We start from the raw sequence: 18,815 nt of genomic DNA on the forward strand, positions 1-18,815 counted from the left end.
AGCACAAGATATACCAACACCCTTCCTGCATTTTTTGTGACTCTGAGCTCAAGATCTCATTGCATATTTTGGTTGATGACACGTGCATGTATTTGTGGACCTCTGATCAAGGACATGGAACAACGGTATTGTCTACAGCTCTCCAGAGTTTTTCACATGGGACTTTCCCAGCCCTACCTGGGATGCCAGGGGTTTAGCCTAGGATATTCTGATGCACCTGAGCAATGGCACCTGAGCAAAGGGTATTGGCATGGAATGACAGTAAGTAGGATATTTTTAGGGAACGGTATTAGTGGGTCATGTTCACCCAGAATCCGTGCATGTTGTTTCTAATTAAGCAAGAGCATAGCAAAATTAAACATGTCAGACCTTCCATTAAATTAAGCGTTAATATCAGTAGAAACATCAACTTGAGAAAGTAAGGTAGAAGAACTTATTTCAAGAATCCAATGCTTGAAATAATCCAATGTTATTATATAACTGTTGGAAAGGGAAGAGATAAATTCACAGCCACTGAGGTCACCTGGGCCTCTAGCAACAAAGATGGATCCAGGAGCACTCCCAGACTATGAACTTGCTCTTTCAGAGGGAGTACAACCCCATCCAAAGCAGACAACTGACCAATTATCTGAACTCAGGAACCACCAGCCAGGGGCATCACTACCGGGGTGCGGACACCCAGGTTCAAGGTTCTTACTGGGCCAGGTTCAAGGTTCTTATACTAGTGTACAAAGTCCTGAACAACTTCGGTTTAGGATACCCTGTATGTCCCAAGTCAAGCATTGAGGTAATCTGCAGGAGCACTATTAATGGTCATGTGAGCAAGGAGTTGTGCCTTTTGTGCAGTGACCACAACCTTATAGTACTCCTTCCCATTAGAAATCAGCCAGGCACCATCCTTGCTGAGTTTAGGATGCCAGATTAAAACAGGTTGTGTTTTTTCAGGAGGCTTGGCACCATGAATCTAATGCTCTATTTCCTGATATTTTATTCTATCTTTTAAATGTTGTGTATTGTATGTTTTATTTTTTCTGTATGCCTTTTTGAGACATATTGTAAAAAGCAGGGTATAAATTTCACGTTACACAGGGGCAGAGAGAATGAAACCACTGTGCTTCCCATCTCCCTCGCAGCCAGATGTACAAAGCTGTGTCTGCAAGTGGAGGGCATGGATCTTAATGCAGTGGATGTTATGAAAATCCTTATTTTAGTTGGTAAGATATATGCCTAAAAGTGCAAGTTGCTCACTTGCCCTCACTTGAACCCTGAGGGAGGGTCCCTCTCCAAACTAGCAAATAGGAAAATATTTCTAGGAACACTTAAGGAAAAGAGATGGCATTTGGAAATCATCAGATCTGGGAAAGTATGTCCCTGGGCCAAAATCAATGCTAAATTGATTCCGATAACCCAGCTCTCATCAAGGGTGAGTCACAAGAGTCTGCAGGCAGGTAACTGGAAAAGCCCAAGTAATGAATGTTCAGGAAATAGGTGACTTTTCCTAAACTCTGCTTTTTTCTTTTTGTAATTATCTTTTCTGTATATTATTCTGGCCATATTCCCCCATTTGTTACACTAAATTGAAATGTTGTGTTCTCTTCTTCAATTTACTGGCTCTCAAATATTATCCACACAACAGAGTATCCACTGCCCTCACCCATCACACTTCATATTTCCTCATGTATTGCCAGTACAGCTAGCAACAGCCCACAATCCATCTATGGGTCTTCCACACATCTCTTACAATGCTTCTCTTGGCACTCCCAGCTCCATTCCATCCAAGCCTCATTCATTTCTCTTAATTTCCACCACATTGCATTTTCACGTCAACATAAGCAGATCCAAATCCCTACATAAAATTCCCTCTTCATTCCACAGTGCCAGCCAGAAGCCATCCTATAAACGGTAAGCATTTTCAGAAATCTGTTATCTAAACGTTTATTTTTGTTGTTCAAATCAAGCTCTTGCAATTATACCTAGCTGCAATGCAGATCACCCAAGTCAAATGGCTTTTCAAAGTACCACCAATCTGTCAATTAGTTCTAAAGCGCACACATTAATGCCTGGCTATTTGCTTCATGAATTTCACCTCTCTCATGTTTTGCCTTGTCAGAATGGAGCAAAGAGCCAGAAAGATACTGCTAAAGTAATTAAATTTCCAGCTCCACATGAGGGCAGGATTTCAATGCTAACCTGTTGCAGACAGCCAGCTTCCACTTCAGAAGAACAAAATGGTCTATTTTTAGTATTACAGCTTGTTAATGTGTGTGTGTATATATACACACAGACACTTCAACATGTACACTAACAGTACTCCACAGCTTGCCTTCCGAGTACTTTAACAATAATGAAGAACATTTAGTATTCCCAACAATTACATAAATGAATGAAATATTTTAAAGAAGGCGGGGGGACAAAAACATGCACATCAAAAAATCTCTAAACAAAAAAAGTTTTCAGGTGCTTTTTATAAGGTGAGAAGACAATATCAGGAGGACATTTGTTCTAGCCTTTTACTTTGCAGAAACATTATTATTATTATTTAGTATATTAGTATGCCGCTTCTCATCACCAGGTGACCTCAAGGTGGCTTCCAAAGCAAGAATCAAACATCAAGTATGGGAGAAATATTCTGCTACAGTAAATTAATTATTTTCTTTTGAAGCCAACAAGGTTAAGTGTCTATTGACAACACAGAGCTTCATGCTCAATATACATAGAAGTGCATTAAATCCTTGGAGTCCAGTCTGTAAGAGAAAAGGTGATGTCCCATTACTTCTCTGACATTTTGCACCTCTTGCTAATAGCACCATTATTGTAACCCAGTGTACAAGATGCCATTAATGCATTTCTCTGACTGGTACCATTATTTCCAGTGGAAAGGTAAGGCCAGTTTGCATGACATGATTTAAGCCTCTACAAAGAAGCATGCATATACTGCATGGTGTCATAAATCTTAGCAGGGGGCTGTCAACTAAAATGGAAACCACTTATCTGACCTGCCCCCCTCCCCTATACATACACACATACATGCTACTTGGGCTTCAGTTAGCAAACACAATTTTCTGCGAGCCACAGATATGCACAAGACAGCCACTTGTGTGGCCTAGTGACTAGGCAGCACCATGGACAGAACACAGAGCTTTCTTCTAGGAAAGAAAGGAGATCAGCTAATCAAGTTAAAGCAGATTTTATGGGAGCTAAATAATTCTTGTCACACAGCAGTAATGTGAAAACCAGACAGATTTGGGGGTATGCTTTAGAATATATTTATCCAAGGGTCAGTCCAGAAATTATATTTTTATTGTCATTGAGTTAGCTCCCTGTTTGTATACCTATGCAAGATTGTTGTGTGGATTGGTAATAAAACTAGACAACACAGCAGCAAGTCTGCAAAATACAGAACTCCAAAACTGTCCCCACATTATTTGCCAGGAAGACGCAGAAAGATAGTCTATAAAATTATAGGTGGCACAGAAAGAGTGAACAGGGAAATGTCTGCCTGCAGTGATTAACCTGTGACAGCTCATTCACACATGTTTGATGCCGCATTCAAGGAATTGTGAATGCATACCTATGAACCAGCCCATGACAATAAAGAGAATCTGTACATTCTTCCAAACACTCTTTTAGAAACTAGAAGTCAGCAGCAGAAGGGCAAAGAAGAAGAGAAATTGTCACCCTCACAAACTCATTGCTCAGTTGCTTCTGCTTGCTTATTTAAAATATTTATATCCCGCATAAAGTTCTTTAGTTCATTTATTCCTCATAAAGTTCAAAGCAGCTTACAAAAATAGTAAAAGTGTAGCAACAGAAATAGAAACATATAAAACAAAAATCAATAAAAGCCAGGAATGAGTTTAAAGGCAATTGCAGTAAAAAGCATCACAAAACATAATATATGCCAGAGAGTTTTAAGAAAAGGAGGGATGGCTACATATAATTATGGTAGGCAATAGTAAAAGCCAGCTTCTACAGACCAACAGTATTCCCAATTAGGAAAGTCTTAATGCTGCAGTAGAAGGCCAACAAGGAAGACTCCAGACCAACCTCTGTAGGTAGAAAATTCAAAAGTGTATGTGCAGAAACAGAGAAGCCCCTCTTCCTTGTCCCCCTAAAATATGAGTTTGAAACCAACAAGGAGGCCTCCACAGATGATCTTAATAAAAAGGCAAGCTCATACAGTAGAAGCTATTTCTCATTTTCACCTGATATTTAAGGTAAATGTATACAAGTTTAGAATAGCTTATTCTTTTGAACTGAGGACTAGTCGGTTGACTAATTTTAAATTCTCCAGATGCTAATCCTAGACCAGAGGAAGAAAGCGCATGAATGGAATTTGATCTCTCTCCATCACTCAGCCACCCAGTAATATCGCTATCTTTATTTCACAGTCTATGCTCTAGTTAAAAGATGTCAGAGAGCAAGCAATTGGATTCCAGTTAAAATTTTGCTTTTTTTCAATAGGAGACATATATCGGTAGGTCCATTATAATGAATATATTTTTGCCTTTTGCATTACATTTGCCTGATTAACATTACCAACTCTAGTAAGTTGATAGTCACAAAGGTGTATTTTTTTTTAAAAAAAATGCCACACCTGCATTCTGCACATATGCACAGACAGAATATAGTGCAATAACTAGGGATACAAAATCTGCTGTCTGGCAGCTGCACATCTGTAGGATGATGGAAGGCAAGCCAAGAGAGAGATGCTGTTTGTGCTTCTGGCAGCATGCAAGGACCCAAACAAACTCCATATTCATTTATTAAATGATGAGATTTTCAAACATACGGTCTTTAAGTTCCAAGGTTGAGCATTACCAAAATGCAGTATTCTAAAACTGTAATTGTTATTCTTGCTCAAGAATTGAAAGGGAAACATTAAGATGTTTTGGTCTGCCTAGTGTTCAAGAAATTTCCAGCTGCTACTGCACATGGCAATAAAGAGAATGGTTATCTTATCTTCCTGTTTCAATTGGCAAACAGTCCATTGCCTTGGAAAGAATGAGAAGTTATCATCGTGGCTAAAAAAAATGTGATCACAATATCTGATTTCAGCAACACAGACAGGAAGAAGCAACGAATTAGGAAGAGTGCTTGCATTTGTAAGAAAGGACTTTGCAAAAATAAAGAGATAACAGTAAGCTATAAGTGCAATTAAAAGAAATAGGGAAGGTCTCATTCATATTTGATAAACCATATGATTAACCATAGTTAACCATTAGTTCCACTGTTGTGCATTAGTACTGCTATTCAAAGTTGGATAGCATTTTAAATTACATATTGCCTCTGCCTGGGCTAAACTGGGTTTTTTCTCCCTTAAATGTACACAATATTACAAATTTAATTTTAAGCTGTTTGAATCAGTCTATAAAAAAGATTTGATTATACCTGAGTGTTCTGGCCCCATTCTTTCCATATCTCAGTAATCTTGGCGGTAATTGGCTGATTAGGTCCCTCACACTCCATCTCTGCCTCAGTTTCCATGGTAATGTTACAGGAGCTATTATAGATGAGAACTTCATCTCTTTCCACTTTAGGGCTGAAACGAGAAGGGAGGTTAAATGGGGTGTCATCAATCTTAATGAAATGCAATTATTTTTACTCTTATTAATCATCACAAGCCATTAGCTTGTGGCAACTCCAGGCCACCATTTGTCAAACTTTGCAAATTTCTGTAATTTTGTTTCCATTCTTTTATTGTTTATTTGTTTTGCCTCCCTGTCCCCACCCCCTTTATCTACAAACCCTCTCAACAAAAATACACACAGGAAATATTTCTTAGTGAAGCCGTTCTGCCTGCCTCTCAAAACATATGTATGCATTCAGTTCCAGGACTGAGCAAACACAAGAGTGGACAACTAAGAAAACAGACACTGCTTGAGTCAAAAATGGAAGCAAACCCCAGGTAGCGCTTGTTTCCTTTCCCTCTCTTACTCACACTTAATCCTGGGGAGTGAATAACTTGCAACTCCCTTAGGGCAAGTGCAGAAATTGGAAAACCACACAACTGGCTAACTGGTCCCTAATTCCAACTGTGAAAAAATGAGCTCATTTAGGGTTCCAATTCCTGCTACCCAGCTGATAGCAATGATGCTTTCTTGCTAGCACTGGAACATTAACTTAGTAAATTAATTAAACTTACTTAACAGCCCAGGCTAAGCAGATTCGATATATGTGCCAGTTATTTTAACAGGCTTCTTTTTTTCCTGAAATCTCTTCTCATGTCGGAAAGTGGAAGATGGAGGGGGAAGAAAGAATAAAAATAGAAATACCAAAATGGTGCTCTTAATAAGCCCTGCTTGCTAACAGCTGCTCACCTGGGTGGGGAACTTCTAAAGTTATAATATCTGTTTCTATCTACTGGAACAATTGTCATTCCTTTCAACTGCCTTAACAAACCTCAGATTTACTTGTCCCTCTCTTGTATTTGTGGGTAAATTTATTTATATGTTTGCAGGACTCCTGTCCCTTAAACATCTGTATGACAATCAGAAATTCAGCAGGTAAAACTTTTCTCTTACAGATACAATGATGGGGAATGATTCAGCAGTTGAATTATTGATTTGCATGCAATTGTTTAAGGCACAGGAGCCCTACCAGCCAAGAATCTGGCAACCCATTTATACTTATGTTCCACACAGTATCCTAGACTATAAAACCAGATGCCTGGGAAATTCCCACACAGACAATGTGACTCATAGAAAGCAGACAGGCCTCATGAATCTTTAACAGGTTACATGAAGACCAAATTTCGGCAGGTACTGCTTTTTATGCCCTGCACGATAAATGGCTCCTGCCAAAATTCCCTGTCCTACCCAATTATTCTGGTCATCCTTTCAAAGGATGGAAGAAAACCCAGCTTCTTCTCCCATGTCTACAGCTGTCAGACCTTTGCCTGGAGACTGTTCTTGGGCAGAGCAATCCCAACAAAGGGCTGGGGAAGTGCACAGCTGCAGATCTTCCACCACATGCAAAGTCCTGCCAGCCACAGCTGAAGGTGGAGGGATTTCCACCCATCTAATTTAGTTCCAAGCTTGCATAATTGAGGGGCTGAAGGATCAGGCCCATTGGGATATCCACAGGTCTTTTGATCCAATAGATCTGAATCTGCCAGGGCCCTGCCTCCATCTTGCCCTGAAATGGCCCATTTTGGGGACATTCCACTGGCTATCACTTACAGGAAGTCCAGTGGGCTGAGTGGAGGGTTCTACCACAGCAGAGCCATTCCCCTAGATGACTGTGCCCTAGAACAGTTGGTCATGCAACTGACCAGAGGGACAGAAACCCTGGACTTAATCTTAAGTGGCACCCAGGACTTGGTGAGAGATGTAAGTGTTGTCGAACCAATCAGGAACAGTGACGATAGTGCTATTAAATGACATCAAACATACATGTAAATGGCCAATTGTCAAGAAAATCCAACAAAGTCACTTTTGACTTCAAAAGAAGGAACTTTCCAAAAATGAGGTGATTGGTAAAAAGAAAGCTCAGAGACAAAGTCCAGATGGTCAAATCACTCCCAAATGCTCGGGAATTGTTTAAAAACACAATTCTAGAAGATCAACTTCAGTGTATACTGCAAATACTGGTGCCAAATGATTTACATGTTTCAGTAACACTGGACCTTAAATGAACAGCAACCCTAGTTCTCAGTACCTGATGGATAAACACTGCATAGACATGCTGGATATTGCTTTGACTTGTTAGCTTTTGAATCAAAGTAGTCAGGAGGGGGAAAGACATTCCTCTGCTTTTCATAATCCCCAACCTTTTTTGCCCAGTGGCATTTGCCAGATGTTGCTTTGGAGCAGAAGATAAATACATAAATAGATATAAACAGGAACAAAGTAAGCTGTTTACTAGATGGATCTTCTGATGTCTCTCAGACTCAAATAATACGTTGGAAAACAGAGGAAGGGGTGCTTTGATATCTACAATGAATGGACTTCACATGCAATCAAGCAGATCTCTCTGGAGGCCAAAACACACTCTGCTATCACCAGCCTAGCAAACAGAAGTGCTGTGACATGCCTATTCCCCAGTTTGAGACCTGTTCCTACAAACCTCAAGCACTTCTTACAAAACAGTGCACAGGAATCCAGCTACTGTCAGGCAGAAGGGTCATGTCTAACCTGATAAAAAGTCCAGTAAAATGGATGTTGGGTGAATTGACAGACGCCTTGTTAGACAGTGAAGATGAACATGTTGAATCATCACAAAGATATTGGCATGATGTGGCTGCTGTTACAACATAAGCACTTGCTCTGATTTGGATGTCACACTGGATCAATGCTGCACCTGGCTCTTTGCAATCGTCTTCCTTATCTTCCAAAGAGCATGTCAAGCTGCACAGAACTGCTACAGATGCTGGAAAAGAGAGAGCAGAATGGGAGGGGGAAAAAACACCAACCACCCATACTAGTATAGGGCTGCCACTTTTATATGATGAGGCTGTTCCTCTGCCTCCTTTACAGAAAGTGATATGGAAAGCATAGCCTACTAAGCTGGTGTGTTATGCTACTGTTAAAAGCACAAGGAACAGGGCCAGTTAAAAAGTTGTCAGCCTTAAATAAGTAAGCACTCTCATTAGTTAGCTAGTTCATGATCCTAGCTTTGTTACAATTAACAGTAAATCTTTCTCAGGGCAGAATGATGTTGTTACATTTTGCCCTTGGGAAACATTTTGTCTGAAGGGCAGTACAGAAACTTATCCAGTAAAAATTACTGAAGCACACTTTAGATGTAGTGCTACAATTATTTATAGACTTTTGCTTTGTTTTGTGCAATGTAGCCACTGAGTCTGCAATTTGAAAGAGGAAATGGGTCCAAATGGGTCCACAGGATACACACACACACCAGTTTGCTTTTATCACAACTGGTGCATATATGTTTTCCATTATAGGGGTATAAAAATTGCTGGGTTAATATTTAGTAGGAAACTAATAAGGAGACAGGGTTAAGAAGCATTGGTTCCCCCCTTGGGCGGTTTACAGTAACTAAAATTGTAGCCTTAGGAAGTGAATTTTGTTCTTGTTCTGTTTTTAAATCTGTAGAGTAAAAAGAATCACAGCACTGCACAAGTACGTCAGTTCTCAACCATTATTTGAGGTGTGCAAATCAGATTTTTGGATTAGAACTGTATGTGCAATAGTAGTAGTAGAAGTGCATCCATAATATCTAGCCAGATATGCATTATCAGGGAGAAAGCCCAAAATCCACAGCCAGGCAATACCTTTATTAGGGACCAAACCGAATGTGAGCAAGCCTTCAAGTTGTTCAGAACTCATCAGGCTGAATGTTACACAAAGCAGAGTTGTGGGGGGGGGGAGGACAAAAAGGTACAAACATTTGACTGGACTGATGCTGATTTTGAAGCAGGTGCCAGGCATACCACTTTTATGGAGGGCATTCACAATACTTTAGAGCAGCCTTTCCCAACCAGTGTGCCTCCAGATGTTATTGGACCACAACTCCCATCAGCCTCAGCCAGCATTGCCAATGGCTGAGGCTGATGGGAGTTGTGGTCCAGCAGCATCTGGAGGCACACCGGTTGGGAAAGGCTGCTTTAGAGAGTGAGCAGGAGAAGAAAGAAGGAGAAGTCACATCCTCCATACAAAAAGCACAGGAGGCCATGCAAGGTCTCTAACCAGAAACCCAGTCTGCCATAGGGTCCAACAAAAATCTGTAGAGTCTACCTTTCTTACTCATGCTTGGCCATTTGATAGGCTGCCCAAGAGAGACTTAAAGTGTATCTCAACTGTTCCACCTCCTTGGCCTATACACAGGACTTAATTTGAGCCAAGCTTACAAGGACTGTTTACAGTGGTCCTCCTTGGACCCGTATAGGAATGTAACCTCCTTTCTTCCCTGCCTTGCTCAGGTGTCTGTCACAGCAGCAGCCTCACCCATTTTAGCAAGTGAAGTTTCTCTCTCTTCACACATACTTCTCACAAATGTCTATGCCATGAATACGTTCACCAGTTTAATAAATATCTGTCTGTCAAGGTATTGTTAAAGATACCAGGGCAGGGCAGTAAAAAAAAATAAAGTGAAGTAACAAAAAGGGCCTCTTACTACCTTTCCCTCAACTCTCCTTTTAGAAATTAGCTGCCAATCATCACTCAGCAATAAATCACTAATTTCATTTACTGGTGGGGGAGGGAACACCAAGTACAATCAATAATACATGCAGAGCTTGGAAAAGTTACTTTTTTGAACTACGACTCCCATCAGCCCCAGCCAGCATGGAGTTGTAGTTCAAAAAAGTAACTTTTCCAAGCTCTGAATACGTGTCCTGGCATTTCACCCCAACTACTATTGGACTGTATATTTATGAAGGCCCAGACATCTGGTATTGTTTCTATACTTTCAGAATCTATTTTGAACTTCACATGCGAAGAAACTGCAAAAAAAAAAATCAGTTCTCCAATTTTCACTGAATCCTAACAAAAACATGTTATTAGACATCCCTAAGGAATTCAAGTAAAAATATTTTTTCATACAAAAGAAGTTGAACAGCATGGATGAATATTTGGGAGATATCCCATAATTAGTGCGTAGCACTGTGTTCTCATCACATTTAGCTTGCAGGCTCCAGTCCTAAATATGCTGCCAAATCATCTGTCCAACTTTATTTGAATGATGTGTGAGACACATGTTTGCCATGGGTTTCATCTAATGAAATCTATTGAAAACACCGCAGCTCCATCCAAAAGCTCAGGTGCATAACCAAAATTCTTATCGTAACCAAAAGAACATCTCACTTGCTTTTTTTCCTGTATATCTCACATGTATATTTTTTCCTGTATATTTCAGTTTTGGCTGCCCCTGCTGTTCTCCTAATAGATTGATCACATATGCTAGGGATGGGCAATTTTGTTTCTGCCAAGGACTGCATTCTCTCGGGGTTCAAAGGTTGTATGCCAGTGGTGGGCAGGGCCAGAGCTGATGATGGGCAAAGCCAGATACAAAAGCAGTCTGTATTAACTAATCTGGAATAGACCACCCTGCTTCAATTCTCACCATGGCTACCTCAGATTAGAATTCCTAATCCTATACAGGTTTTCTCAGAAGTCCCACTGGATTCAGTGGGGTTACTCTTAAATAAATGTCCAGAGGAGGGGTTTTTTATACTATAGACCAATATAGCTACTGTTCTAGAAAGCAAGTGAAAGTAATTCCTTTCTGACTTTATTGTGCTACACACACATTTCATAATTTGTTCTCAGATATCGATGGATTTAACTTCTTTCCCCCAAGCCATACAGCCAGGAAAAGAGGTTTTTTAAAATAAAAAAAAGTTTATTTTTATCAAATAAATTACTGCTCCAATTATTCTGAAAGAGTGAAGACTCTTTTAAAAACCAGGAAAAAATAAATGAACAGGAAGAAAGGAACTCTGAACGGATGAACAATGGGGCAGCTTCAGGAGGTGTGTAGGCCACAGAAAAATTAGATTGGGAGGCACAGATTGCCACCTGTGAAATAAACACTCCTGTTTGATATCATATTCAGTTAATTTATCTGTATTTCAGGGTTTGCTCCAAAATTATTTCACTCCCCTTCCTTTTTTCTCATCACTGAAAATCTTCGAATTTTCTCCTATACTTAAGATGGCCACTATCACTGGCAGGAGACCATGGTCTGTGTTTTCACTGGATGGAAGCTGAAGGAGAGCTGTCAGCTACTGCCCCTGTCCATTCCTCTCCTCCACCAGTCCCTTATTTTCTCCTCTTTTGCATGCTTAGCCTGTAGCAGACAAGATACCTATTTCACCCTACAGCAGACAAGTGAGATAACAGGTGACGGAGCAAGACAGAAAGTACAGTAGCTGCATATTCTCCCACTGACTCCAGAGACATAAAGGGACAACTAGGAACTCCAGGATGAGGACATGGAAAAGGTAACTAGACTGCTTTTTCCTGATTCTTCTCTGAGTGTTCTTGCCTCCGCTGTCAGAGGCAGTATGTCTTTGAATACCAGCTGCTGGGGAACACAAGTGCTGTTATGCTCAGGTCCTACTTGTTGGCTTCCCATAGGCATTTGGTTGGCTACTGAGAGAACAGGATGCTGGCCTAATTCAGCAAGGTTTTTATGATATTCTTTTTGAAAGTGAGGCTTGTGGCAACCATGGAGAGGCACCTTTTGGTTAGTAGCAACGTATGTACAGTATAGAATGCCCTCCTCAGAGGGCTTGTAGAGATTGGCTTCCCTTCACCAATGTGACAATTGCTGAGTTTTTTCTCTCTCTGTGAGTGGCATTACACATACTACCTGTGACATCTCTGATGAGAAGATATCTCCCTCTCACACACGTGCCCATAAAGACACACAAACACCTGTGCAGTGTTTGGCCATTTATAGAAGTCTCAACTCATTTTTTTGTTAGTACTTTCTGGGATGAGTAGCCAAGACAGACCCAAGGTGTAACCACTCATGCAGTCCTTTTAAAGACAAACAAGACTAGCAGCAATTTCATTTCCTACAATTTCAAAGGATTTTTCTCTCTCTCTACGGTGCCCCCTTCCCCCAAGTGTGCATTCTGCCTCCGCATATCCAGCACTGACATCACCTGACATTTTGTTTGCCAGCTTGTTAGGCATACCCTGGCCTGGCCTGCTCTTGTGCCTTTAACAGCAACATGATGTACAGTTTTATCAGCTGGTGACACTTTTCACACAGTCATTACACTTTATCACCTGTCAACACAGTTACAGTGGTCAATACAATACATCAGAGTGGGATGAATGTTGTAGTTTCTTAAAGCTAAAGTTACCAAATTTTCAGCTGGCTACTATAGCTGTATCGTTATATAGCTGTACCACTATAACATAATCGAACTGAACTTTCCCAATCACAGGACCAAAGGATATTAAAAGAATCAAATGTTCATTTGCTGACATCTAATGGTAATTTAAAGTATTGCAGGAGGAGTGGGAAATACTGCAATCTTTCCTGTGCACAAACCAATTCTATCATTTAATACTTTATTTTTATGTTTCATTAATCATAATTAAGTTTATTTTATCAGTAATTGGGTTTTCATTTCCAAATAACTAAAAAAAAATTTGTGGTAAATAATGTTTAAAAAGCTGATGCTATGTTGAAAAATAAACCTTTTTTCCAACAAAGTATTTTTTTCCAACTTATTTACCACAAAAAGAATATTTTCTAGGTTTCAAAACACATATTATGTACACCGCCCAGAGAGCCTTTTGGCTTTGGGAGGTATAGAAATTAAATTAAATAAATAAATAAATAAATAAATATTAGTGAAACAAGGCATGCTAAGTCTTTGTTTCACATTCTTTAAACAAATAGTAAACAAATTCACTTAAATATATACAATAATAAGGGGAATGTAAGATAAGGGGTTAATGTGAACAATAACTGGCTATTGTGCACATTCACCAAGCCTAGGATGAGATCCATTGTCTAGTGCCGCTTCGAAAGCTTTCCATCAGCCTAACAGGTTGTATTGATCTGAGTTCGTTCTTTGTCTGTTATCCATTGCTTTTACTGGTCTGATTTTTCTTCTCCCAAAATATCAATATTAATAGTGTATTTTGAAAGGAAATATCAATATTTTGAAAGGAAAATTCCCTTTCCCAACACAGATAGCATTCTATGGGCTTGAGCATGCTCAGACTCCATTTGGCTGTTTTGGGCATCCCCTTCAACATTAGGATTTTCTTCCTAAAGTTTTTCTTTTTCAGCTACAAAATTGGGACCTGCAAGCTTGATTATACATCCTTGTTGTGCATGGGTGATGCCATTTTGGCTACATAAACAATGCCACTCACGTCTGAACTTCAAAAACAGAGTGAATAAGTGAGGCCCTTCAACAAAAAGTTGCTATATGGACTGCTTCTGCTCAGGGTTCTGACCACTCCATTCCATTCCCTCTACTCTGGCTGCCCATTAGCTACCAGGCCAAGTTCAAGGTTCTGGTTTTGGTGTAAAAAACCCTATGCAGCTTGGGACCCAGATACCTAAAAGATCGTCTTACCCTTATATATACAGTCAATCACTGCGCTCTGCAAATACCATCCTATCAGGAGGTCTGTTCCTCACGACGTAGAAAGCGAACCTTTAGTGTTGTGCCTCCTACCCTTTGGAATTCCCTCCCCTTAAATATTAGACAGGCACCATCACTGTTATCTTTTCGGTGCCCACTGAAAACCTTCCTCTTTCAACAAGCCTTTTAAGTAAAGACAGTCTGCATCTGTATTGGAATTACTTTTTTAGATGTTTTTAAATATTTTTTTAAAAGATGTTTTTAAGATGTTTTGTTTTAATATGTTTCAAAGTCTTTTGTTTTTAAGATGTTTTAGAGTGTTTTTAGTGTTTTTGTTTGCCACCCTGGGTTCCTTTGGGAGGAAGAGTGGGATATCTATTTAATTAATAAATAATAAAATAAATGCTCCCAGTTTTCTTTTTCCCCTCTCCCAATAATCAATCAGCAACCCATGCCCGCAGAGCATGGTCATTCCTCAGTAACCTATCAAGGCAGGGTGGTGGGTGGGAGAGACATACTGGTGACCAATCCTAGTTACGTTAAAACATTGGATTTCTCTATTGATTTCTATGGGTGAACACTGCTTACTTCTGTCCCTGTGAACACAGAGCTTTCCAGTGGGAAAGAGAAAATGATCCATGCAGACTATGAGGTGGACCAGTGTGATGTGGTAGTTAAGAGTGTTGGAATAGGGTTCAAATCACCACTCAGCTAAGAAACTCACTCAGTGGTCTTGGATCAGTCTCTACCTCTTAGCCTAACCTACTCACAGATTTGTTGTGAGAATAAATTGGCGAGGGAGAACCATGCACACTGTCTTGAACTCCTTGGAGGAAAGGGCAGATATAAATGTAGTAAATAAATAAATAGTAAGCATATGGTTCTCTATAAGGCTGGTCTAAAATCCACTACCCCCTCCAGTTTTCTGTAAATATTCTCCTGCTGTGAAATAGGATCTGTTTTTCTGCTGCTTTCTTAGAGGGGCAAGAAATTCCACTGACATTTTTGGTAGTTGGTTGCTGTTTAACTTACTAGATCTCACCAGGAAGTGTAGTTGTGGAGGCAGCCTCATACTGCTTCCCACCAACCACGCTACCTGGAAAGCCTTGGTTGGGAGCAATGCAATGCAACCTAATTACGTTAAATGGCCAGAGGGAGCTGCAGAGAGAGGCTTGTTGCCACTGTGATCACAAGACTGTAAACAGGCTCTCCTTAGAGTTAAAAAAATAATAATGACTGAAAACATTTGGCCACCTTGAAAAATTAAGTAAGGTAAACGGCAACCCCATATCCCAAATGTTGAAGAAATTCCCCTACGCCATGATCCTTCAGGAGGGTTGCATTTCTTCCCCATCCACTCAGGGCTTATCCACATGGAAGCATAACTTTGTGCTAAAGATGCTTTTTTACCTCTGTTTTTTGTTTGCACCATCCACAGTAAGGGCTCAATGCCAGCTGCAAACACAGTGTTTTCTAGTCACACTTGAAGGGAAGCATCAATCACACAATTTCCTAAAGACCACAGCCTCTAATTTAACATTTCCACTCCCTCTGGTTACCTGGCAACCGAGCATGCTCAGTTTGTTCTACCAGTAAGTTTCATTTAAAAAAACAACCCAGCAGTGCAATTATTAGTATTTTCACTGGTACAATACAGCTAAAATACAAATCTTTGTTTGAGCAGTGTTATGCTTCTGTGCACAAGTTGGGGGGGAGAAAATAAAGGCACCATTTGCAACAACATAAAAAAGCCTTGCAGAACGGGAGAAAGCAGAGGAAGTTTCTCTTCAGTGCCCAGGAAATGAAATGAAAGAAGGGAGGAGGAGGGAGTGAGCGTGGGAACGATTGACACATCCACCTAAAAAGCATCGGAGCACAGCAAGCCCTAGAGATACAGAGTGAAGACTTTTTTTCCTTCCCTTTTCGGATTATCAGAGGATTGGGTTAGTACGGATTTACAGGGGGGAAACTGTGTGATAGCTTCTGTTTGCCAGTAACGTCATGTGAACCATGTGAATTAAAAAGGGATGCGAGTAGCACCAGTCACACAGTAAAACCCTGTGTAGATGAGCCCTCAATGAAATGTTGAAAGGGGTTTTGTTGTTTAGCACACCTCTAGTTCTCTTTACTCTCTCTTCCTCTACCTTCCTTTTGCAGCTATTTTGTTCTTCCTGCCATGAGTTTATCAGTTTCACCCTACTCCTCTCAACAGTCAGCAGTCAGTCCATGTGGGCACTCAGCACACACCATCCTCACTGGGATATTTTGGGGAGGTTACTACTGTTGCCTTCATTGTCCAGTTTACCCCTCAGGTCTGGAACTAACTACATCCTACAAAATAAACAAAACCCCGGTTCTGCAGAGAGGTTTAAGCAGCTTTGGGAGAGAGAATTTAGAGGTGCTTAACACTTTCCTCACTTAACATTTTCCACTCCAAATCCCCTCCCAGCAGCTTTCACCCCTCTTTTCCAAAACTGTCCAAGTCACATGGAAAGAGGGTGATGGAAGACCTGGTTTTGAAAGCAATAGGGGCATACAGGTAACGAAGGCAAAGCCTTCTCCCTTGCTGCTGCTTACCTTCCTGCAGTCCTTCTCTCTCAGCCGCTGCCATATCAGGTATCAAAGCCCTAGCTGAGAGAAAAGTGCCTGGGCTACAAACAGGCAATTCACAAGCAGGAGAAGGGTTCTGTACTCTTCACCTTATGCATTTAAAAACCTGCCAACTTTTGAACTGCCATCTTTTTAATTTCTACATGATTGGGGCCATTCCATATTTAACACATGAAATTATCACCATCATGCAACTTTGATAAACTCATAGGCATTTTGATCTTGCATACTCCCTGATGAGCCAGATCCCTGAAACTTGGTACATATGTAGTCCAGGACATGCCGATTACTATATAAATTTAAAAGCAGGTCACTTGTACACTTTTTTCTTTAAAAAGAGGGGTGCACCCACAAATTATTAAGTTATCCCCAGGTCACTCAGAAATCTGAAAACTTGGCACATACATAGTGCAATATATTCTAAAAATCATCTTCAATAAGATGAAATGAACAATCTCCTAGGCAATGGCTAGTAATTCCATTCATAGTCACTGTGACGATAAGAGCTTGAGATACATCACACAGCTGCCGATCATCCAGAATAGGTTTGTTTCTTTTGAGCTCTGGATTTCACAAGTGAAATTGCCTTCCAGATTCACCGTAGATGAATTAGTATGAGATTTTAAAAACACATCAGAAAAGGTGAGCAACTGCCCCCCACATGCAGAGCCATGGGATGGAAAAATAGTATTTATCATTGGGGGTACTGTAATATGCTGGATCTCAACTGGTATGCTGGCACAGGCCAGCTGCTTCTGGAAAATTCTAATAAGATGCTGCCCTGGTTCTAGTTTGCTTAGAGGTAACAAGTATTGAGAGCTGATTGCAGACTGGTTGGTGTTCTTTACCTCAAGCTGACATTCCACATCCCCCAGCATAGCCACTGAATCTGTCACATTGATACCTTTTATGACCTGCCACAAAATATCATTCAGCATTTCTATTCTAATATCTATAATATCAGGAATCAAAGACATTTAGTAAAGAATGTTAAAATTCTCCTCTGAGAAACTGAAGGCAGGTGCATCTACAGTTGACCTGTTGCCTAGTAACACCTCCACATGTGCTGGGAAGTCTTCTAAAGTGGCATTGGATAGCTGAGGGGCTTATGGAGTCTGACACACAATATTATCTTCATTCAAGTTGGTAGCAGGACAGGGCTGTGACCCTACCAAGACTGAGACCATGTCTGGATTGTTACAAAAGCTAGTTCCAGAGATTCTGAGCAATGGCCCACCTAGGGAACAGATACCAAAATCTCTGTATACGAAAACCAAATCTTACAAAGAGACACATGTAGGCTTAGACAGTGTAGACCTATGCATATCAGAACTGAGTTAGCTTCTTAAAAGCTCCCATTGCATTTTATGAGACAAAATAAATGGGCTGCAATCTAGGACACAGTCGAGCAGGGGCAAAATCTGCCCCCTACCACAGGTACTGGGCTCAGCAATAGCATTCTGTAACTTTAGCTCCTACCCCAATAGTAGATGTCATTTATTTTCTCCCACATCTCTCCCTTTTTTCAATTTAAAGAACCACACATGTAAATCTGTCTGTGATCCTTGAGTGTCATACTGTATAAATATGTATTATGCACTGATGGTATTTACCTAGCAAGGAACCACAACATGGCTTCATTCTAAAGATCTCTGTAACATACTAGATTAATGGTTTCACTCTAGAAAAGAGTAAGATTGATCCTACTCAGCTGTGTATTTTTTATCATTTGCAAACAGCCTCATTTCAGGACTTGATTAGATCAAATTACATTCGGCTGCATGTGGGGTCCATGCAGATGGCAGCTGTGATTTACATAATCTTTGTTGCTTTTTTTTTTTAATTGGCCAAAGAATGCTGCATATATAGATTCCATGTGTACCAGTTCATTATGAAAGCTGTGGTTCCTTGTGATCTCTGCTGGGCTGAAAGCCCAACATCAGCCCTGTACGTCCTTGCAGGAAATTGCACGGAGACCACCAACTGTCTGAACCGGGCTTTAAAACTTTACTTCCAGCTTATCTTATTAGCCTCTGAGAAGAACCTAAGCAAATAGTGTTTTGCATGATGCACTTCAGTTTTTCAATCTCTACATTTGTCTACTGTGGACAGCTTTGAGATCTGCAAACAACAAAAATACCCTGGAACCATAGTGTCATGCACTTCATAACAGTTTGAATGGCAA

At 40.4% G+C, this 18,815-nt stretch overlaps 1 protein-coding gene across 7 annotated transcripts in view; it reads right to left on the reverse strand.

Annotated features, from left to right (window-relative positions):
* The window catches only part of LOC133382823 (fibrocystin-like), a 117,335-nt gene that overhangs the window by 42,979 nt on the left and 55,541 nt on the right, over positions 1-18,815 (reverse strand). For all 7 annotated transcript variants that reach the window (XR_009762095.1, XR_009762096.1, XM_061622311.1 and 4 more), the window contains 2 exons: positions 8,136-8,370; positions 5,392-5,542 (listed from right to left, as the gene is read on the reverse strand). Coding sequence is in view for 5 of the 7 variants with exons in the window: in XM_061622311.1 (XP_061478295.1) it covers positions 5,392-5,542; positions 8,136-8,370 (386 nt within the window). In the remaining 2 variants the exon portion in view is untranslated. The remainder of the gene's footprint in view (positions 1-5,391; positions 5,543-8,135; positions 8,371-18,815) is intronic.

This window comes from Rhineura floridana, chromosome 4, assembly GCF_030035675.1.
Source record: "Rhineura floridana isolate rRhiFlo1 chromosome 4, rRhiFlo1.hap2, whole genome shotgun sequence".
NCBI lineage: Eukaryota > Metazoa > Chordata > Lepidosauria > Squamata > Rhineuridae > Rhineura > Rhineura floridana.